General features: G+C 36.9%; 1 protein-coding gene across 6 annotated transcripts in view; it reads right to left on the bottom strand.

The window, feature by feature from the left end:
• Positions 1-23,907, bottom strand: part of EML1 (EMAP like 1) — a 123,810-nt gene that overhangs the window by 42,757 nt on the left and 57,146 nt on the right. For 3 of the 6 annotated variants that reach the window (XM_071557540.1, XM_071557536.1, XM_071557534.1), the window contains exons 2-4: positions 11,243-11,425; positions 5,913-6,045; positions 254-301 (exon numbers count right to left, since the gene is read on the bottom strand). In XM_071557540.1, the coding sequence (XP_071413641.1) occupies positions 254-301; positions 5,913-6,045; positions 11,243-11,425 (364 nt within the window). The remainder of the gene's footprint in view (positions 1-253; positions 302-5,912; positions 6,046-11,242; positions 11,426-23,907) is intronic. The other 3 variants (XM_071557537.1, XM_071557539.1, XM_071557538.1) reach the window with 1 other exon arrangement.

Raw genomic sequence — 23,907 nt, forward strand, 5'->3', positions numbered from 1 at the left:
TATAATAAAATTTATGTTAGTATGAGATAATGCAGATACCATCACTGACATTATTACTAAGTTTTGCAATGCAGTTATCAATGATGAGAAAGGCTTAAACATGTACTTGTGAAAATGTTAAAAATGGCAATAATAATTACAGTTCTATCGTGTTAATGCTTGTACTAAAACAGCCACTTTCTATGTGTTGAACTGAAATGGAAAGGAAAAACAATTGAACTTCAACACTACAAAGCTATTAAGGATCCCTCACCTTAGAGCAGGTTTTTTCAGTTTGCATGCATTGAGAAGATTCACAGACCTGCTTAATCCAGGTTGAGAGGTGCGTAAACAAAGCAGAATAAAAAGTGAATGCAACAATAAAATGTGGAAACAAGACATTTACAAGACTTACATTAAAAGACATAATTGCATGCTTTCAAGATATGAAGTCACGTGCAAGAGTAAATAACACGGTGCTCATTGACTCAGTTAGATATTTGATCACTTCAAACCATACATTTAAGAACACCAATGTATCTTTGAATGACAAAATCTCAGCAGTGCCCCAACAGACTGACCATTTGTCAAGAAACTCAAAATTAAAATAAAATAAAAATCAAAGAGGCTATCTGAAGAAACAAGACAGGTGATCCAGGTAGAAGACAAAGACTACAGAAAAAGCAACAATAAAGACAAGAAAATAAATCCTCATATATGTATGTATATACACTGCATAGCATGAATGTTTCAGGTGGTTGCATTACTGATTGCGGTGAACAAATCTGGCTAAAATAAATAAAAAACACATATCTAATTACCAAAATTATTTGAGAAAATACAAAAGCTTTTTAATAAAAGAAATTAAAAAACAGCACACAATGCTCTTAAGACAGTAACCGATGATATTAATATTTTGAAACTTGTCTGGCACTCATTGTGACCCTCATTTAAATCAATTAGAATAAATTCAGGAATAACATACGACTTTAATTTCATTATGCCTTTGAGCAAAATGCACTAATAACTTTAATTGTTAGAGATACTGTGAAGTGGCATAATAGTTTTGCCACCTGAAGTTCAGTGGAGAGATATTTTCTTTTTAATTTATATTCTGATTATTTTAAAATATTTTCTTTGAGAGTCAAGTGTTAAATAGAAACCGTAATTGAAGGTTTGATAAAGAGTTTGTGTGTGTGCCAGTTACAAACCATCGCGGCCCCCAGAACAGAACTCAAGCATTAATTCCAGGCGACTGAACAATTTCCTAGGGGCCATGTGTTTAGAGTTTAGAAGAACAGGAATTTATCATATTAAAGTATTTTATTCTCCCTACAAACAAAGCTCTTTATGTTTTCTTTGTTCCTGCTTCTTCCTTTTGATCTCCATTGTTGGAGTTCTGCACCATTGTAATACTTTGAAATCTGCTGGGGGAGAAAGAATGACTGATTGTCTCCTTTTGAAAGGCAAAGTATGTGCTAGCCTGCAGCCTGCAGCAGCATCCCTGCTGGGAAAGGTACTGTCTGCATTCTCCCCCCTTAATTTTTTTTTCCTTTCCCCCCCTCAACTCTTGAAAACAAAGCTATCTTAGATGAGTCACAAACTTCTAGATTTTAATAGGAAACACAAAACATTACTACTATACACTGGTCAAATTCCAAAGGCAAATTTAGTGTTAAGCAGCAAGCTTACATGCAAAAGAAAGAGTGCAGAGGGAAGGGAGAGTTCTGCTCATGATATGCTAAACTTATCTATCTTGTTTGGAATGAAAATTTCAAATAGCTGTACTAAGATCAAAGTCCAGAATAAAACTATGGCAGTATTCAGAAAGCTGGTACTCAAAATAGTCTACACACTTCTACATCATAAAATTAGTAAATATATTTAAATTAAAATCAAATCCTGTGATCAAAGGGTTTTTGTGAACATAATGTGAAAACACCTTACACAGCCAGGCAATTCTTGATTGTGTATCTGTGTCAGGTGATTGTTCAGCCCATCTTAAAATTACTTCCATTCTTTGTTGGCTGTCTTGCAGCCAGAGCTGCCCAGCTGTGTTCACATGGCCCCTACCACCTGAGTGTGGCACTGCCTTTGGTGCTCAACCAGAATTTTCATTCCCAGGATCATCAAGCTTTCTATCCTGCACCGTATTACCACCATTTACTTTTATAATCCAATTGATCTGTGTTCTGGATTTGTGCTTTTGCTCTATTCAGGTTATTTCATTCCTTCCTTAACTTGGATAATTGGGTATTGACTATACGAGATCTGAATGCTGAAGGGAGGTTTGGTGCCCTCAATTCTAATTGAAGTCAGAGTCAGTTGAGGTTACTCAATGCTTTGCAAGATCTGGATCTAATTAGCACATTAGACCCTATAACAACCTACCAATATCCAGAGATACACGCTTTACATATGGAAAAGCAATGTGCATAGTGGTTAAATGATTTGCATAAGGTCATTGAGAGAGTACTGGCTGAACACAAATAAAAGCCTGCCAGTTCCACCCTTTCAGCTTGGAGCCTTTTTTATTACCTCCAATTTTATATTGCTGGCAGAAGAAGTCATTTACATTTCAAATATGAAATGGAAAATCAGAAAATGTAGTGAACTCTGAACCACATCTCCTTGGTAATCCAGCAAGGCAGATAAGCCGTATACCAACCTGTGGGTTCAAATGAGTTAACCAACACATTTAATACAGCTTTGGTATGAAATGAGATTGTATTTACTGGTATGTCTGCAGACACATCCATTTCTAAGCAGTGGAATGTATTGATGCACACTTAGTACCCACACAGACTATTTGCATATATTTACATAAATAATGCACAACATACTGTTCCAAGGCACAAACATGTCATTTCAATTGGACATCATACACTCAACCTAAATTGTGAAAGTATCAGAGAACAGAGGAATCAGAAATTATTTGATTGTAAGTCCATTTTTCATATGGCTGTTCACTAAAACATTTGTGAAGGACTCCATCCACCTGACTTTTGTCTTGAAAATATGGTCACAGCTAGAGAAAAAAATGGAAGATATTTTCTACTGCAGTAATCCTAGCAGACATTTGTCAATCCCAACAGCAGACCAAAAGTTTAGAAGATGACTCAGAAAAAAAATAGGGGGTTTATTCCTTTCTTACTGTTTTTAACTTTTCTTCTCCTTTTCAAATATTATCTTTTTTCATATTTTGAAGGACTTCAAAATTGTCAGTTCTACACCTATGTTGTACAGATAAACTACTAAAAGCTTCCAAGCAGAAAGTAAATTTTAAAACATCTAGAAACACCTAATCTTATTTAGAGCTGCTGTGCCTCATGACCACATTCTGAACTCAAGAATAGCTACACTACAAACTAGCTGTAGTTCTGAGATCAGTTTATAAGAAAAGAGCACTGCTTAGCAGACATCAGAACTAAAAAAATCCTTCAAAATTTCACACCATCTATAAACTGTGCAACACTGAGAGAAGGTTCTAACACAAATAAAGAAGGCCTATCCTTTGAAAAGGCCTATCCCTTGAAAAAAGGAAACTATTTGATCTTGCAGATGTATTTCCATTACTGTTTTATGCATAAACACATCCAGCTCCTGAAGGAAGAAAGGTTCAATTTAAATAAGTGAATGAATTCATCCTAATGGATGCATAATAAATTAGTCTACCTGACTGTTTACAACAAAGATATTTGGAACACTTACTGTATCATCTTTGAATACTGAATATGTTGAACATCATATATTGTAAAATCATGAAATCCCAGCAGTTATTTTAAGGTTCATTATCAAATAATTAGAGAATAATTTTTTTAAAACTTTTGTACAGTAATTCACTGGTGAGGTCCTTATCATTCCACTCTCTTCCTCCTGAAGTATATTTATAGGCAAGGCCCATAAATATGTTTTAATATAATTTAATAAAAGTCACATTAAAGAAAACATTAAAGACAATCAATACAGAATTTTAGAGTGTTTCAAGGGAACAGTAATTCTACAGCACCTGAATTTACAACTGCTTTTTTCAGGACATGGAGTAACCCTGCTCTGCTAAGCACTTTTAATAAGTGTCCACCTATTTCAGCAAAACTGCTCATGTGTATTTTTTCTTTTCCAAAACTGAATATATATTTTCATGCTGCATATTTAAAGCACCTTCAGTCTAGCTTCTTCAGCAAAGAGAAGGGACAGAGCATAACAAAACAACATTAAATATTTACCCTGTAGAAGAATTTCTCATACAAGAACCAAGAATGTATAAAAACACTCCCTAATGATGCTCCATAAGGACTTTCCCACTGGCACTCTGGGTATGCAAACTGCACATGGGTCAGGTGGAAGGGCTGCAAGGTGTCACTTATCTACAGGGACCTTGAGCTAGGAGAGTGCCTACAGGCTGCAGGCAATACCAGAAGAACCACCCGAATTATATAAAGGACTCCGAGAATAGAGAAAGCACAAGGATGATCCTGACCTGCACTTCACCCACCCTACTCTGAGGCAGAAAGTCCCATGCTGAACACTAGAGACAGAGCATAGAAACTCGGGAATCACACCCTCTGCACACAGGTGAAGTTTGCCAGTGCTTGTGCTCCCACGTGTTTTGCACGAATTTGCAAGAATTGTTCAGAAAAGATAATTTGTAAAGAATGTTCGTTAAAATTCAGCATATACAAAACAGTAATCCTTTGTAAATGCTAATAAATTTTCTTGCTGAAAAGGTAAGTTCTTTCACCCATTTTCAAATTTCTGATAATATAATTCTGATAGTGGAACAGTTTAGAAAGTATTTGCTCTCCTGCTCTTATCTTAAGGGCCTATTCAGGCCAACCTGACAAAACCTACAGCTACAGTGAGCTCCAGTCATAAGAGCTCACAGGAGTTCATTTCTGCGACACAAATAAATGCAGCATTTCCCAGTTTTAATTGTGCACAGGATAGCTTGTCTCTTCTCTACAAAAACAAAGCCTGCAGTTTCCTGAAAATCAGTCCCCTTCAACACCAGAACAAAGGGTCGTATCTTCTCTTTAAGGAAAAAAATCTCCTTACAAGAGACCTCAGATCTTCGCAGGTTAATGCTCTCATCTCTACAACTCGCCCTCCTCAGAGCTGACAGCATCATCACTACAAAAAGATGAGGATGACACATAAAAGAAATGTATAAAAAAAAACCCCAAACCGCACCCTATTATCTTTTACAGGCAAATCATGCAGCAGATCAGCACCACAATAACTGCCACATATAACTTGAACTTGCTTCACCCAGTCCATTCCGTTCCTCATAACCCAGATGTATAAAACATTTAGCCTACTTAAAAACAACTGCACACAAAGCAAACTGAGACAGAGCAGTAATTTTTAAAAGGACTTAAATACATGCTAATGGCAAGACATCTAAAGATGGATGTTTTTATTTGCATAAATATGTGCTAGGCATAGAATTTTCCTCCTCCCCAAGATGCTTCTAAAACTGCACATGCAGTTTCTATGATAATTTTGTTAGTGAGAGAAAACCACCAAAGGTACATATTGATTTGTAACGATAGCAGAGTTTCTCTTCAGACCATGTATTTTATACTAACTAGTAAAAGAATTCTTGTACTACTTTTCACATCATGTTGGGCAACAACACAGTAGAAATGCTTTATTCTCCCTATGCCAGACTCTAATAGTAAAAAAGCAACACAAACCAGTGAGACCAAGAACTGTGCATTCTTTCAATACCCACAGTAAAAACCTTAATTGCAATTAGAACTAATAAATTTAAAGCCTCTTAGAATGAAACCCATCTCCTTTTCCTTCTCAACCAAATCTTTAGACTGCTGCTTTGCAAGTAAGAAAAACAACATATCTAGAAGGTTAAAAGAGGAGCTATTAGCGCATTTTCAATTCTGTGGTCAAAAGGTTTCTCATAGATAGATGCCTACCTTTTTGCTGCTGGGGATACAGTCTCCTTTCTGGTTCCTGATGGAGAAGGTAAAGAGCCACTTGGTTTCTTTGGTAACACAGTTCCATTATTAACTGTAGTCCTTAAAGGCAGGGTTTGTACCAGTGGTCTTGCTGTAAGGCAAACATAAGATGAAATCACTATTTTCATTTGCCTGTCTGGGTTTTTTCTTCATCAAACAACATTTGAATACTTTAAATTATCTATGTAGTGTGCCATTTTTATTGCACTGTTGCCAAATTCAGCACAGATGAGGGTTTTAACAAGGACACATTTATTATTATTATTAATTATTTAATAATCATAATAATGAACATAATCTTAATCCTATTAAGTCAATCATAGTATATGGCTTAAGAACAAAATTCTATAACCTCTCTCATCTGTAGAATTCTGTCCTAGATCAAGGAGCTTACTGGTAAGCACAAAAGTAGTGGCTGCCACCAAAAACAACCCTGCTCTCTCCAAAGAGCATAATTCTGGATAGTGTCTAGAGGAAATGAAGGCAGGTTTTCATTCCAGAAACTCCTGCTCTTCACTCCTCAGTGGTACTGGGGGTTTTCAACAAATTATCTATTAAGAAATCCCTATTCCCCCCAAAAGGTGTTCTTTCAAAGAATGTGGGCTTATGTTTGACAGAAAGGAATCGTATCTTTTATTCAGAAAAAGCAATTTGAAATCAGCAGAACAGTGGAGTCAATAAGCTGGCATTATCTACCTACATTCTTGTGATCAAATGTTGGCTCAAAAAAGGATATAATGTCATAGCTGTAATTAATATTAGAATAACAGACAAGTCCCATTCAAATCAAAGTTAGTTACAAAAACAAATGGTGCCCTTAAACTGCAAGCAGTGAGTAAAAACATGAAAACTGCTGTGGTTGTAGCCTCCAAACACAGACACAAACACGACTAGTGCTCTCTCTATAGCAGAGAATCACTTGAAATTTGACAGGACTTTGTACTATAAGCCTGCTGTGCAAAGATGCTAAAAGCCTCTGGGTTCAGAGAAACCCCACCTAAGAGAAGGCAGGAGTCACAAGTCATTTTGGGAACATAAGATAAAATTTCACTAAACTTAGAGGGGATGGCAGACAGAACACCTATGAAATGTTCTTCAAAAAAGACCTAAACATTTAAACTGAAACAGTACCAATTCTATACAGTTTTTGGTTATGTTATAACAACATCTTTTTGTAGCACTGATAGCAATTTTTTATTGACTTGCTCACCTGAAGTTTTCAAAAGTAGATGTGAAAGTCCATGCCTTGAGAAGATTAGATGAGTAAATATGGTCTACTAGGCAATGCAACTTTAAAGACAAACTTTCTCTTGAAACTTAGTTGGAATACACACTTAGTTTTTATGTATTCACCATTTTTTATTCAGAGGAGAGAAATTTAGAAAACAACTTATAAGGAAATACTGAAGGAATGAAGCTTATTTGGCTTAGAAATGTGAAGGATGACAGGAAAACAAGTCAACAAAGGGGAAAAAAGAAGAAAATTTTCTCCACGCTCACTGAGAGTGCCCATGACCTATTTTAACAGACTAGTGCTCTTTAAACAGCTGAAATTTACCTAGCTTTTCATGCCTCTATTTAATTTTTTATTAAGGGACTCATGTCATAATTCTATTTACTTCTACAGTATTCTTTTTTCCAAGTTAATTCTTTTTACAGTTTTGTGCTGCATGCTCTGCTGCTTGTTTCCTGACTAATTGCTGCACTGCTGTAAATAATCTGTATGGATAAAAGTGAATCTGTTGCATGCTACAGAATCACAGGTAGCTACAACTGAGCAGTTGTGGACCTGTTTCCTGGCAGATGTTCTGTAGCTCACAAAACTTTAATGAGGCTTTGAGATGACAAATTAGAACAGCAATTAAAGTTACATAAATAAATGCTTAAAATATTTTCCTTCTCTATAGTGATATATAGAAAAAGTCTATCAAAAAGTGGCAGGAGTCTGCTTACTTTCCTAACCTTATGAAATCAAAACCAGCAGCAGTCCGGAATAAACCCTACAACCTTTAACAAAGAATGTGCTTCAAATCCAGCACCAACCCACAACCCACACTCCTGGAAGTAAAGATTTAAAGATCTAGCCCTATAGTCAGCTAGAAAGCAACACCATGAAACTCTACACAGCATACAGGAAAAGTATGCATTATTCAATTAATCCACTGTTTAATCTGAAGCTATTTAGTTTTATTTACTACAGCTAATTCACACCAGTGGCAACTGGCATCACAGTCACACAACCCCAAACATGTCATTGCTGTTAGAAGTCAGTAACTCAAACACATTACTATGATTGCTCTGTCAGTAATGTTTATTTTGAAGTTCTGGTGCTTTGAGGTCTTACCTGTGGTAGCAGGACTGACAAGTTTATCAGCCTCAGCAGCAGCTTTTTTAATCATACTCTGATCTATGGATTAATAGGGCTGTTAAGTTTACAAACAAACCAATAATTGCAAAAGGAAAGAACAACAAACACAAGTAAAACAAAGGCAGGAAGCCATACTGAACTCCACCAAGTAATTGAATTAAATAAGGAAGAGGGAAAAAAAAATTAAAAAAACCCTAAACAAAACTCAAAACACTATTAGGGAAGGAGTTCCAGAAATGGACAAGATAAGCCACTCTCCTTCCATGAGGTGTGCTCCTTTTAAGCTGCTTAGCTCAAGTCTGGAACAGGAACACACACCAAGACTGAAAAACAAGCTCAACATGTTTCCATTATAGATTTGAAAGTCTGAAACTTGAAATCTTTAAACCAATTTTAAATCTGGAGTACTCAGAAAAATGAAGTAATTTGTCCCATGAAGCCTCTCGTGCCAGACTTTAAACAGTACACTGGGGATCCTGTTTTTCCAAAGGCATGGACCTCCTCCAACACACATACACTTTTAATCCTGATCTACTTCCCCTCTGGATCAAATGAAAACAGTAGCAGATAGTATGTTTCGAACTTCTGTTTGCATGGACAAGATTTCCTTGATATTCTGATATCTGATTCAATTTTTTAGAATTCCAAATGTAGAATAATTATTCATTAAATGATAAAGGGCAAGTAAACAGATGCAGTCCATGCAGCTCAAGTTGTAAAGCATAAGAAGCCACCATTCCAACTCCTCCTACATCTAAGCAAGCCCTCTCAGGAGCCTCTGCAATGCTATTCAGAGCTCAAATATTGAAATTAGTTTTATGCTATGTAATTGCACACAATTCATTACCACGTAGTTGTGCCTACTATAGGAAAAATAGGCCATCATCTAAAATGTATCATGTTTGACAAAACAGCTGGAAGAAACAAGTGATCAGAATACTTCAGATTCTATTTCATGTTTGTAATGCATGTTTAATAAGGTTGACTACACTGATAAAACTGATGTACAGCAAAATTAAAGTTCTTTAAGTTACTGTCAGAGTAGTAACTATTTCCAGAAATTAGGTGGGTTTAGTTGGCAAGTACCAGGACTCATTTTGATAATTTGCAATGAAAGAATAATTAACATTTGTAGTCCTCCATTTGCATTATCACAGTCAAACTTCTTACACTGTAATTACACACATGGTAAGAAGCAGTCATGTCATATATATTAAAAAAAACCAAACACAAACAAACAAAACCCCCACAAAACGAGCCATAACAGGCACAGGGAAAGGCTTACAGCAGCTTTTCTTCAATGCACATTGAACTATGGCTTTAATGATCTGCCGTGACCAAGAAAGCCTTTCCTGATTTCAAGTCCATCTCTGTTCACAGAATCCATGAAAATCTCATCAGTATTTTACTAAGTAGAGCCACCAGGCAAGAAGAACAGATTTGGCTACAACTTGGTAATAATTACGAGACTTTATTTCCTCCATGCATCAGATAATATCTATTTTACAATCAACATGAAGCCTCTTAATCCCTTGTACAACCAGATTTGATGGAACATTTTTATCACCATGAAGGCTATATTTACTAACATTTAACTGATCTGATACTTTAATTTTTTTTCGATAAAACAAAGGCAAAATGAGGAGATTACAACAGAAAGGGAAGAAAACATGAAAACAAGATAACAGATATTTACTGCATATTCTGTTCCACAACTAGCATGATATACAAAGAACTAATAATTCGTCTCTGTAATTCTGTCCCTTTCCCATTTCCTCATCTCCTGATACAAAACTTTGCAAGAAACATGACATCTCAGTTCAGCCAATTAATTAAGTAGTTCCCTACCTAGTCTTTTGTATAAATGCCTAAACTAAGTATCTCTTGCAAAGTTATAAATATATAAGTGAGATGAAAGGAAGTCCTAACTTTCAGCTAAGAAAATTATTAACCCATAATTACATAACATATTTTTCATGCAAATTAAGGTTTTCATTTATATTAATACATTTCAGGATCCCAAAAGACACAATTTCTTAAGCTGGAAAACAGAGAGTCCCTGAAGTCAGCTACACTTTATTTCTACCACTCTTATTCCAAAGAGCACTCAAAAATACTTTGTGCATTTCTGCTACACTGAACACAGGCAGTCCCTCCCAGGGCTCTGCGGCCTCACAGACAACAGGAAATCACACTGGTTGGGTTTAACAAACCTCTATAACCGTGAAGTGCTGGATGTTCAAATCCAGCGTTTCCGATTTGTGCTCAAACAAACCTGTTCCTGCAGAGCAGGAACCAAGAGAGAGCACCCTGTGGCACATGTGACACAGCACAGCGTTCTGTCACACCCGGCATGTTGCTGGCTCTGGATCTGCTGCTCCGGAACTTGATCGGGCAACAACCACAGTTCTACCTTTCCCTCATAGCTGAGCAGTTGGTGTTGTACCACCTCCTCAGTTGTGTCACCTCTGTGCTAGCTTATAGCTGTCTTATGTCTGCACCACTTAAGACACTTTTAATTAAATTTTAATTATATTTTACTTAAGTTTAATTCATTTTTGGATTAAAAAAATCCCCAACCTATTGGGAGTTTCACTCACAGAAGACAACGCGTTCCCTAAAGAGTTTATAAACTAATCTTGACCAAAAGTAAAGAAGTGGCAGCAAAGGTTAAATGTAAAATGTGGATTAAGCACTAAGAACATGCAAATGCTTTGCTGGTTCATGTAAACTGTAGAAGGCCACAGATTTAACCATTTGGATATTTATGTGTTCTCCTTAACAGGTTAAATTTCAAATGCATTTTATTTAGAGTTTGTTGATTTTGAGTATTTCAAGATGTAAAGAATAACCTGTTTTAATATACATAAAACTCTCCTTGAATTGCACTACCTATTTTACATCTATTTGAAATGCAAACCTTTGGTAGGTCCTTTCTTGTTCTGCATGGCCTGCTGCTCCTCTGTAATATTCAAGCGTCGGACCACATCAGCAAGGGCAGATTTGAGGAGCTGGATGTCATCTTCCTGCATCTGGACACGCTGCTCCAGAGAGGCAATGCGATCCGTCACCTCCATACTGCTGGCAGCAGAGGCACTGTCATCTAAGCAAAACAGCAGAAAAAATGCAATGTCAATAATGGACAGCCATCCAGGAGCACCTTACGTAAGTGGCTGCAGGTAAAACCAGGGCTTTTCTCAGACTGATGGCCTCTACAGGAAGAAAGTTTTTAAGTGACCAAAAAGAAGAGATGGAAATAAAAATAAATAACTAAATAAAACAGCATTTAAGTAAGATGTGATGACGAGGTTAGCTTCAAGGTCACTTGTTAATTGGACCCCACTACCAATTATCTACACGTCTGAACTGCAGTGATCAATCATCACCCTTCACTGCTCTGCCCAACACATTCAGGTAGAGAGCTACATTTTCTGATATGCTACATACCCTTCCAGATTCTTCTTTCTCGTATATTTGAGAGAGATACATTATACATAAATAAGCAACAGATAGGCATACATTTCTTCAAGTTATCATCCACAAACTGGAGAATAGATATTAACCCCACCTGCTGACTCGTAGTTTACACCAGCAGCTTTGAGACCATTCCCTCTGACTGAAATAAAAACCTAAATAAATTCAGAATTACTCAGTAATTGTACTCTAAGCCTGCAAATTCTTAAAAGGGTAATTACTTTGCATACAATGAATGCACCCATTATTTGGAAATAATCCACAGAAGCTTAAGGCCTGCAACTCCCTGATGAGGACTACACGTTCTTTCCACTCAAAGCTACAAATATTTTCCCTAAATGGGCACTTTTGTTCCACTGCAGTTCCCATCCCATAGAAACACTGTAGTTTCTTACAATATTAAGTTAGGAAAAATAAGAAGAAAGGAAGACAAAAGGAACACCAAAAATATCTAAGTCAGTATCAATTAGAGAAAAAAATTTATAGGTTTTAAAGAGAACTCCAATTCAAATCGGTGGTTTTGAAACATAAAAAAAAATGTTAGGTACTAACTTACTGGATCATCTTAAGTAATGTTTGTCAAAGATTACAGCTTTCACTTGATGACTCAGTAAGTTATACTATAGCAAAAATGGATATTTATGCTACTATCTGCAATAAGAATTGACATCTCCTTCACTCCTAAAGCAAGTCCATAGCATGTATTTCTTCTGTTAAAGCTGAGCTCTCTTAAGAAGCTGGAATTTGTTTTCATTTCTTGTGTCCTTATTTCTACTTCATTCCAAGCCAAAGTTTTCCTCTCCTTTTGTACAAGGCCATAAAACAAAAGTTTAACAGTTTGTGCATAATAAGTTCTGTTGAATTTTAAAACAAAGTTAAGTGTTTCACAAAGGAAAACAGTACACTTAAAAGCATATAAAAATATTAATGCATACAAACTTTTAATCATAAAGCTCTAGGTAAAAATTGCATGATTACTTTTTTTTTAAATCTATTCATCTCCAAATCACCCAATACAGATTGTTTTTGAAATCTCTTCATCAGCCAACTTTTGGCTTCCTTACCCTTCACATCCCCAACAGCTATTTGTGGTTTTCAAAGGCAGAATTAGAAACAACTCAGAAACAATATAACAATATTGACAGTCCATAAATAGCTCCAGACTAACATATTAAATTTTGATTGTTAATTCTGTTTCAGGATTTTCAGGACTTATTTAAAATGTCAACATTAGGATACTATTAGGCTGAACATAATGGCGAGGTAACTATCTGGTTCTGAACAAATTAAATCAGAACTCAAGTTTCTGAAAATTATTCAAAAACTTTCCAAACCTTGGCCTAAACAGACTTCTGCTCAGCACAGGACTCTGTCCTGCAGCTGTTGCAGGTAATTAGTCCCCAAACTCAGATTAGCAGCCGTGCTGGCAGCAGTATGAGCTGCCTGTAGAACTTAACCTTTCCTCATACAAACAAAAGCCCCACGCTGCTCTAATGACTTTACACTTTAACTCAGCTGGAAATAACACAGATTAGCATACTGGACAATAGGCAAGCAAATCAAAAGCTTGATTTAACCAATACAAGCCAAATTCAAACTTCAGCCATTCTGCCAAATTCAATACGATCAGACAAAGTTTTCCTCTGAATTCAGTCAACAAGAAATAGCCAAATTCCAAAATGAAGGCAGAGAAAGAAACCCAGGGGAAAATCAGTTGGTGTTGAAAATGATCTAGCCCTTGTTACAAAAGAAAACATCCTTATTAAAGTATCAATTTCAGTAATTTTTACGTGTGTAGAAACAGTAATTTTGCCCAGGCATAAATCTTCAAGTGTTAAATCAGTGGCACTGCTTTATTTACAGTCCTGTAAGAAATCACCCCCCCTAACAGCTATTAAGATACAGCTCTCTTGGTCTCTCCCCTTCTCTCAGCTGCCATTGGGACTCTTCCCCTTGAACCCTCACTGACCAACAGGCACCAGCAAACCCCTCCTCCGGTCACGGTGTGTCTGTGCCTTCTACTATCACGGTTCTTTCAAATCCTTTGTAACATAACCCTCATCCTTTGCTGCAACCTACAGCTTTCTTGTTTTTATAGTGGTCACCCCAATGGATTCATTTCTCTTCCAAGGATGCAGAAAAGAATAAATTTGAACCTATTTCCAGTAAGATTGTGACTAAAGACAAGATTTCTTCCAGTCCAGTAACACTTCACTCTGCCTCCTCTTTGCATGCATATACAAGTAAGCTGGAAAATAGACAGAGAATACAATTAAACTACGTTTTCTGAAGAATGTAAAGTTCAATTATAAAATAAGCATAACATATTTGTTAAGCAAGTAGAGGATGGAATGTTCTTGCCACTGAGATCACTACATCCCAGTAAGTTGAGCAATAAAGTTGCAACTTCAACACAGCCAAATAAGCAAAATGGTACGGTATCAGAAGAGAAAAAAATAATTAACACTATAAACTAACAAAACAACAACAAGAATGTCACAACAGATGCTACCTACTCTGCCCATGTGAGCAAGAGTGGTATTGTTAGCCTAATTTCTGACCTACCTGTGTAGTGTACCACTCACCCTCACAGCAAAGGACACTTGCAAGGAACATTTTAATACACATTTGTAATGCAATTTGGAAAGGCAAATGAAGGAGACTAAAGATCCAAATAAATTGCCCTTAAGTGTTACATCTACTTATCAGTCACTACCATCCCTTGTCCATGGACAGACAAAAAAGACATCATATCATCTACACAGGTAGCATCAATAGCACAACAGAATTTATTATTACCTCTTGTTATCAAGGCAAAGAAAAAGGACTTTACAGTGAAATCTATAGAGTGTGTTTCTAGAAATCTGCAGTGAGTCACTTTCTACAAGTGTGCATTTCTTTTAATGGATTTTAAGGCATGTCTAAATCATAAGTCTCAAACATGTAAATCATAGAATGGTTTGGATTGGAAGGGACCTTAAAGATCCCAGCCCCCCCGCCATGGGCAGGGAGTAAATCTACATCTTGTGAGATAAATGCCACCTACAATGTTCAAAATTAGATAAAACGAGGAGGTAACAATTTAGATGCCTGATTTTTCATTATAATACATATTTATGGTGAAACTTGGAATGAAGATTCATTTGTCATTTTTGCTTTGCTGAGATCCTGCAGGTTTTACAGGGAAGTCAGCAAAAAAGGGGAAAGTAGTACATGACTCTCTAAATTTTCCAACCAGCTAATACATGACCTCATAGATTGGAAAGATCTCTCGTGGCAAACCAAAAGACAATACTGAGTCAGATGATTAATCTGCTTCCAGAGTGTATTCCAGTTTTTCAGCAATTTATTACTTGAGCTTAGCCAAATGTGAAGAAACAGCTGAAGCAAAGCCAACAACAGGACATGTATGCTGTTTACAAGAATGATTTCAATAGTATTTCATTGTATGTAGGCTAGAGTGAAATGATGCCCTTACACTATTAGTTAGAAGGAAATCTATTAAAAGCATACTATTTTCTATAGATTTTTACCTTCTGAAAAGCATAAATCTGAACTGTGCAATTAATATAGACTTGGCATTCCCCTCTCCCTCCTGAAGAACTACTTCATTAAAAATATTCCACCTTTGCATTATGCAGACATTAATTCTGAGGCTGTCTTGTCCAGCTCAGACCATGGCAGCTGACTGTGCAGTGGAAACATCAGGTACCAATTCTCAAAAGACTGGCAAACAAATTTGAGTTTATTCAATCTACATGGCCTCTTTGGAGCACCAATTAACAGCATAAAATTGAGCATGAAGTCCTTCCAAAACTGTTTGCGACTGTGGTTGCAAGACACGTTTATAATATGTTTTAAAAGCAGCATCTCCAAGTCTTTGCAGAGTTGCCCCTGTATTTAAATACTCTGCAGGACATAAGGGAAGAAAATATAAGCTTTCTGAGGACAGCAAATTCCAGCAGTGGTCTTTGGCAAAAAAAAAAGATAACCTATGTGATGGAAAACATGGTAAAGGATGGCAGTGAAAAGGCAGCATCACCCACACACAGAGACGCTCTTCTTCAAGCATAAAGATACAGATTGTGCCAGCAAGTCTGAATTGAGCTCAACTGGTAGGAATACTTTTCATCAGTGAGAGATATCAGTAAGTGTATCACGTTCTGTACTTCTCCTGAAATCAGTTGGTACAAGTATTTACATTCCTCGGAAATCACTATGAAACTTCAGGGCCACTGCTAGAGCCTTATGAAACGTGCACGTGGACAAAAAGGAATTCTCTGCCCCCAGCACGCAGCCAGCTCTATGGCAGAACACAGTAACTACTGAGAAAGCCACCAAAGGAGAGAAAGTTAAAAATAGAATTTATTTAAAAAAATAAGCAAAGGAAAAGGACAATCCTGCAGATGAATTCAGATAGGGAGATCTATAGACTGAATTTCACCCAGTATACTAGCAAGCAATTAAGAACACTAAAGGTGCTGCACTTCCAGAAACATTTTTCCACCCATAAAGGTCCATGGTTTTCAAACCTCACTAACCACAAAACTATCCGATGTGGCACAAATCACACAGCACACATTTGGCAACTTCCCCTTCTCCTGTCCACATCATCACTGAGATCTCATGCAAGTAATTGAGATACTTGAACTATCTCCTTCAAGGTCCCTGGGAGTCACACTACCACTAACTTTCCAATGACCTCTCTGCTTCACCTCTCTTGAGGCTGTATGTTTAGCTTGAACTCTTAAGAGTGCAGTAAAACATCTCTCTGTGGCAGGCATCTCCTATGTCTTAAAATCCTGCCCTCCCCTTTTGGTTCATTTCATGCATCTTTGAGTCTGGGGCACAGAAGTCAGACAGACAAGCTATTTGATAGATACAGTCTCTCTGAACTGACAGCAACAGAGAGAAAAAGGAGAACAGGGAAGACAAACAGCCACCCAGCTTCTCACAAAATGAATACAAGCAATTCACTCTGGCACAGAAACAGGGGAATGCAGCCACAACATTGTTGCCAGGCTTCAATACAAGATCTGGAAAGTACCAAATATTCTCCTTGTAGCAATTTCTGTGGCATAATGTCAGCGGTCATTTGCAGACCAGAAGACTCTCTTGAAAGAGAACAATAGCAAACTAAAACAGCAGGTTTAGTTTCCTTTGACAAGGCCACGCCAAGCTCCTTTGTTTAAAAGATTAGTATCGACAGTATTTCAGACTAAATTATCTTTCCTCTGCTCACTTTCGAATGCAAAACATTGTACCATACCTGAAACACAGCAGCCGCCCTCCAGGCTTGTCTCCTGGGGTCAATGACAACACATGTGGGCAACAGCTTATCATAAGGTCTTGGTACATGCTGGACTAGTCTGCTAGACCCTGTTTTGGCCAGATTAGATCTTTCCACTGTGAGAAGCAAGTGGATTTAAAGCCCAAAATAAAATAATGGTATCTTATTTAATCTTGTTACTTTGAGTGGTTAAAAGGAAAAAAGACAGAATTTTTTAACTACAGATAAAACTCCAGACATTGTTGCTTTACCTGAAGTTTTGGAAATTAAAACTGTTTACCAGCTGAATGTCTAATCCTCTTAACTGTGTTTTGCTATAAAAGTATATATAAATAGAATAAAGCACCATATATGTTTTTTTAGTGGGAAAGTTTTGATTATGAGGAACAAGAAATTACATCTAATCTTTAAACCCATTGCCATGCCTACATGTGAGCTTATATATGTATATACACTTACCACTTCTGAACAGGTAGGACAACTTTTCAGTTCATTCCATTATTGCATGTTCTTAAGATAAGAGTGATTAGCAATGCAAGGAGATGCCCTAGTTGGGTACAATCAGGTACATCTCACATTAAGTAATCTCAACAGACCAGATTAGTTTTTCCATGTCCTCACAGGGTATGAATGTGTAGGAGGAAATGGCAAGAAGAAAACCCTAACCCACGTATCTGCCTAATGCCCTACTCTGAACTGCACTGGGACCCACAGTGACAGTAATGTAAAGCATTACCTTGTGAGAACAGACCACTTCTAAACCTAATTTAAAAATAATAATACAAGTATTTGTTCATCTACTTATATAGACTACAGAGTGTTATTTTTGTGAACAGTATTTTCCCTCCTCTAATACAGCCTGCTATTGTAGTCCAGTATTTATAAATTCTTATTACTGTATTTCCCAACACACACTGAGGAATAACTTGTCCTTTTACACTTTTACCACTAGAAACTTAAAGACAGGGAACATAATTTCCTAAAATTAGAGGCAGAATGTGAAAGGATAAATCCATAATAGCAATCATCACTCAGAGCCTCACAGCTGGGTACATTGCATTCATTAACAAAATGGGAGAGAAGAAAACGATCTTAACAGAAAATTCTCAAGAAGTTCCTTGTGACTAATTAGTCAGGAATCACTGCAGCAAAATTATAAGCAAGTGCCCTTGACCTGCCTGTAGCTGTTTACCTACAGCCAGCAGCTCACTACTTTTTCCCAAGCAGATGGTGGATGACCTTCTACTTGGAAATCAACCGGTTAAAAATTATCTTCCCCAATAGTGCTTAAGTGGAAGATGGAAGAAATTTTGACACATCAATAAATTAGAGGAATTTTCCCCAGAAGTCTATCAGTGTAAATGCTTTATGGTTCAGAGCTACTGCACTATTCTGCTGAACACAGAAATCAATAGAAAATGTTTTAACCAGTTATCATTCCTCCACATTACTCTGGGATCAGCCCATACCACTAAAAAACACAAACCAGCACTGTGAACAGAAACCAGGGGATTAAAGAGGACCTTTGGTAGCATAATATTAATGAAAGGACAGTAATTTGCAAAAAAAAAAAAAAGTGACTCCATGGGATCTGCTGGAGTTAAGCTGAAGATACAGCCTAACAAACTTGTAAATAAAGGAACTAGCAGGGTAATTAAGGACATCAGGGCAGAATAGCTGGGCTGTGTTTTACCATCTTCTCAGTGATGTGTTGAGGATGTGCCTGTATCACACCATTAAGAATAAGAGAAATAAAATAGATTGTGGAACATGGGAGAACATCTACAACAGCTCTCATCTGCCTGTCCCAGCTAAGGCTCACCCTCCAAGTCATCCTACAAGAGCTCACAAGGAATTAATTCAAACTTGTCACATGGCGTAAGGTAAAAACACTTCAGCTTTCATTTAGCACCATTAGTCAAAAATAACCAACTTAGATGCAGGATTTTCTTCTTTTAAATGTGTTTTAATCCACATGCAAATAAACACCACATATCAGTTCACACAAATTGTTCTCCTAGAAACTTTTTGGTGCTTAGTTCAATATTTCCTCACTGCCTTTAAAATCACTGGATCGCTTCATTCAATTCTTCAACTATGCCATATGCATAAAAGCAGAACTTTTACTTTGCAGTCAGGAGAGACTTAAAAGGTAAGAAAACTGACTCAGAACACCTTTTAAAACTTACTGATGTTAGCCTGTGATTACAAATTTTTTCTCTTGTTTGTTGTGTACTTCCTAAAGTTGATTCACACCAGCAAGAAACCATAAGACACACCAACCAGTAGCTGATCTGCAGTTAAACGCAGCCTTTATATTACATTAGATACAGCACTATATAAAGACTTAAAAAACTACTTAGATCAGCATACATTTCATCACTTTCCCAATTTCCATATTCAATATTAAAATGGAAACTGATACTCAAATTTACTTGGACCATTAGCTTCCTACCTATATTTTTTTATAATCTGCATTTTAATGAAATATATAATCATATATGTACATAACTTTTAAAACAAATTGAATTAAACTTCAGAAATACATAAACAAAACACTTTTTCATTTAAGAAATTAAAGATTTAATAAACTGAGACTACATCAACTGCAACTAATCCATAGTTATAAATTTTAAATAGCTTGTTTTGTCTTATTTCATAAGCGTACCCTCTGGGAAATAAGAATTGGAAAATCTCAGTCTTTGATCAATGGCATTTTGTTATAAGGATAAAAACCACTCCCAAATATTCTGCATTTACATTTCTTAGAGGTTAATCACCTTTATTAATTGCTTTCGGTAGACTCAAACTAAGGGACATAATACAAAAAGAACAAAACATTCCTCCTGCACCTGCAGGAGGGGTCATTGATGTGTAAAACAGATTTACCACTTTTGCAAACTCTGGTTACTTGCTCTCACCTAATGGCTTCACTTCCAGCAGTGGTCTGACTTTTCTTCAAAACTTTGTACCTCATGAATATTTTAGTTTCTGAAATTAATGCAGTATAAAATTAGACTTCATTACAGGTTGTCACAAAGACAAATCACAATTTAAATTTTTAAAGGAAAAAAATATTTCAAATTTGGAAAACTACTTTAAGTCTTCTTTTAAAACCTGTCTTGTTCAGTACTGTCTCTCACAGTAACGTACGACTTTTTTCGCTATGGACAGTTAATTTAGTGCCTGTGAGACGTACTTGAATTAACTCATGACAGCCTTGCTTGGATGGACGAGGCAAAAAAAAGCACACAGGATGCCCATAACAGACTGGAACTTTTCCCATATTGCCCATCTTCAAGTAGGGTTACCTCGTCTTTCCATTTAATTCAGACAGATAAAATAATAAAATTAATAGTAATAATATTTTTATTTTAAAATCTTCCTATTACATATTCCCACTCTCAACATTAAAGTAGGGAGAACAAACTGCCCTTGCCAAGGACTCAAACACAGACAGAGATATCACATTTGATAGTTTTAGATGTTCTGGTCATAACCAGGAAGAAAACTGCTTTAAGGCTGTTCAGGAAAAGAAAGAAAAACCCCTTTATTTGCTATCCTTAAATATAAAAAATTGCTTGGGGTTTATTTCAGGAAACAGAAACATACATAATCTGAAACATTATTTGGTTTAAAATCCAACTGCTCTAATTGAAGACAATTTGCATTCTTTTTATTTTTAACTGGGTTCCCTAGCATGAGAACATATTCTTATTTTTGCCACAATGGGGTGCATAGAATTGTGACAGATTTCACCCAGCTGCAATGTCACTCCCAGCACACTGTGCAAGTGTGGTCCTGCCACCCTGTGAGAGCAAACGAGTTGTACTCCAAGGCTTGCCCCATCCTCCACAGTATTTGGCAATGCTACAACATGCATGTTGCCTATTTTTAAAAAGAAATTCAGGCTTTCATGGAGCAGGAAACAAACTATTTTATAGCTGTCACACGGGGTGAAAAAAGTTGACAAATACACTTTGATCAACTAATGTAATATTTTATCTCTCCAAGGCTCCAGAGAACCCTCAGTAAAAGAGGCGGAGCCAGCAGATGTCTGGTCTGCCCTTGGCTGGGAACAAGCCCCAGGCCAAGGCCCAAGCAGAGGGTGGCTCATGACCATTCCTCTCCCTCAAGGACTTTCTGGGACTGATTTCCTTCTGGCGTCAGTCAGTACTTCTTCCAATTATGAGTTTTCACCTAAGAGATTAGACAGGTGTGAAGGCTGTGCAGAGCAAATCCTTTTCCAAAAGCCACCTCCGAATAGCACTGTGATGAAGAACTACAGTGAACAAACTCTGCAGAAAGCCTGGCTGATAAGGCTGTTGTAGCCTTGTGATTACCAAGCATCTGAGCTTCAACCTTCATGATAAGGTGGAGTCTATCAGCAAAGACAAACCTTTAAGGCTAATATGGCCATTCAGCTTTAGGGCAAAAGTTCTCTTATGCTTTCTTAGCTCTGAATATGGGTGGAACTTGCATAAGTCAGACTTTTGTATCCAAGTGTACAGATACAAGGTAGGGCAAGTATAGCCACTTGAACTAAATTAATTTAATATTTTAAAGGTATCATTTAACAGTACAATCTTTATTTACAATTCAAGCAGGTACATTTTAAAAGCAGTCCTGAATACAGATTAGAGGCCTATAAACATGTAAAGATTGTGGCAGTGATAAGAGTTGCCTGAGACAGCATCCAGCTAACAGCAAACTCCCTCAACACAGCACAGAGCAGTGATTTCCACAGGCAGTGAGCCGAGAACCAGTGAACTTGGAAATCACTAGATTTACAAGAGATGGAAAAGGGCTGTAACTGATTGGAAAACATTTCTCCCAACTGCACTGTAGAGATAGTTCATAAAACAGTATCTTCTTACTGCACATCAACTTTGTAAGTCCGACATGGCAAGCAGGAGATGCCTTTCTCGAAATACCCTTCGGTTTAGCAGAAGACAATCGAGATTAAATCCTAGTACAGTAAAGCTTCATCATAAAAATACTTAGTTACATAAAAGACATAAACATAATAAACAATCTCATGGTAAGAGACACAGATCAGATGGTCATATTCCCAAAATTTAACATGACCATTTAGAAAACACCCTGTAATTCAGGCTTTTTCTATGGCAGAGAATTCTGATCCCCAGAGCCACAGCTTCTCTGGGCCAGTGACCCAACTCCTCACCCTCAAGTTTTAAACAGTTTCCAAATGTTGATTCTTCAACAAAAATAAGCATTTCAAATGTGGAAGAGAAAGAAAAAAACCATCTGGTTGATCAGGCATCCTCAGTTACACTCAAGCCAACAACAAGCAACTGCAGTAGTAGTGAGTGCCACTGAGGCAGAGGGGTCACACACTCAAGGAAACCTCCCCTTTTCCCCCCTCTTAGCTGGAAATAAGGGAGCTTCATAAGCACCTTATCAAGCGGAAAAAAGAAAAAAGAAAAAAAAAAAGGAAAAACAACCAATCAGCAAAAAAACCCAAACAAAGCCCCCACCAATCTACACAAAAATAACCCCAAACCCAAATATTTAACTGACAAGCAGTCACTCACAGTGACGTAGTTTCTGCTTCCCAATTTATTAAATAGAAATCCCTGAACAAATACAATTTTTTTACTGGATTGCAAAGTAGTTCAATGCTCTACTAGCTCTCCTTGCATGAAAAAGAGAGGCTTTTGAACTGGGTATCAAATTTACTGGGTTTATATTTACTCCATTTCAAATTTACATAAAATAGGCTTATTGGATTTATTTGACTCCAGGAAAGTCTGTCTGAAATTAATGAGGCACAATTCCTGTGAAAATTAGAGGGAATAACGAAGTAGTTAAAAAAAAAAATCTTATAACACATGAATAAAACAATTTTGTTGCAAGCTTCACTACACAGCTTTAATTCTAACATTTTCTAACTTCCCTGAGCTTAAAAAGGAAAGTTTAATAATTTTTCCAGATTTCCAACATTCTATCTGCTTGCTGCTTCATCCCCAGAAAAACCTGACAGCCAGGAGTGTGCATTAGTATCCATGGATCTTGTACCAGATGATAAAAAAACCCCCATTTTGTTTCATGGACAACTGCCTACAGCAGAGTAAAGGCAAGTCCCAATAATTTCTCAAGCATTTCCTTGCAAACTCTGCAAGAGTTTATCCTCTTGTGGTGCAGGTCCTGGAGGCCTCTGCTCTTCAACCCGCTCAGTGTCTGGTGAGACACTAGAACAAGTTGCCCAGAGAAGCTCCAGATTCCCCATTATCAGAAATGTTCAAAGTCAGGGTGGATGGGGCTGTGAGAAACCTGAGCTAGGTATCCCCTGCCTCCACCATGAGTAAAATCTATGCATCCTCAACAGGTTGCAAAGTTAAGGTGAGTAATGTTCAGAATGTAGACTGCAAGAAAAGAAAGTTAGTTTGAAAGTGAATAAATAAGATGCTGGGTGTAACTGGAGTCTAATGCACACAGTTCTAAGATTATACTCATAATATGCAGTACTAAGAACTTCTTACTGAGGCAAAGGAGTTATTCTGAAATAGAAATGAGAGTGCCAGTAACTTTCTCCAGCTTCCCTTGGATTATTTCAAATGGATACAATCTGTTTTCACTTTAAAACCTCTGTTTTGCACAGCTGTTCAGAGGGCTTTATCTTCAGTGCAACATTGCTTAAAGAAAAATGGATACAAACCTGCATATCATTCATATCTAATGCCTTGCCAACCCACACCTTCTTTTTACTATCTAATTATCATGTACAAGCCTGTCGAAAGTGTCAAAAGCTTTTTTTTTTTTAAGGCTGCTACTTTTATCATCTGAAAGATGTCATCACT

This window comes from Pithys albifrons, chromosome 6 (assembly GCF_047495875.1).
Source record: "Pithys albifrons albifrons isolate INPA30051 chromosome 6, PitAlb_v1, whole genome shotgun sequence".
NCBI lineage: Eukaryota > Metazoa > Chordata > Aves > Passeriformes > Thamnophilidae > Pithys > Pithys albifrons.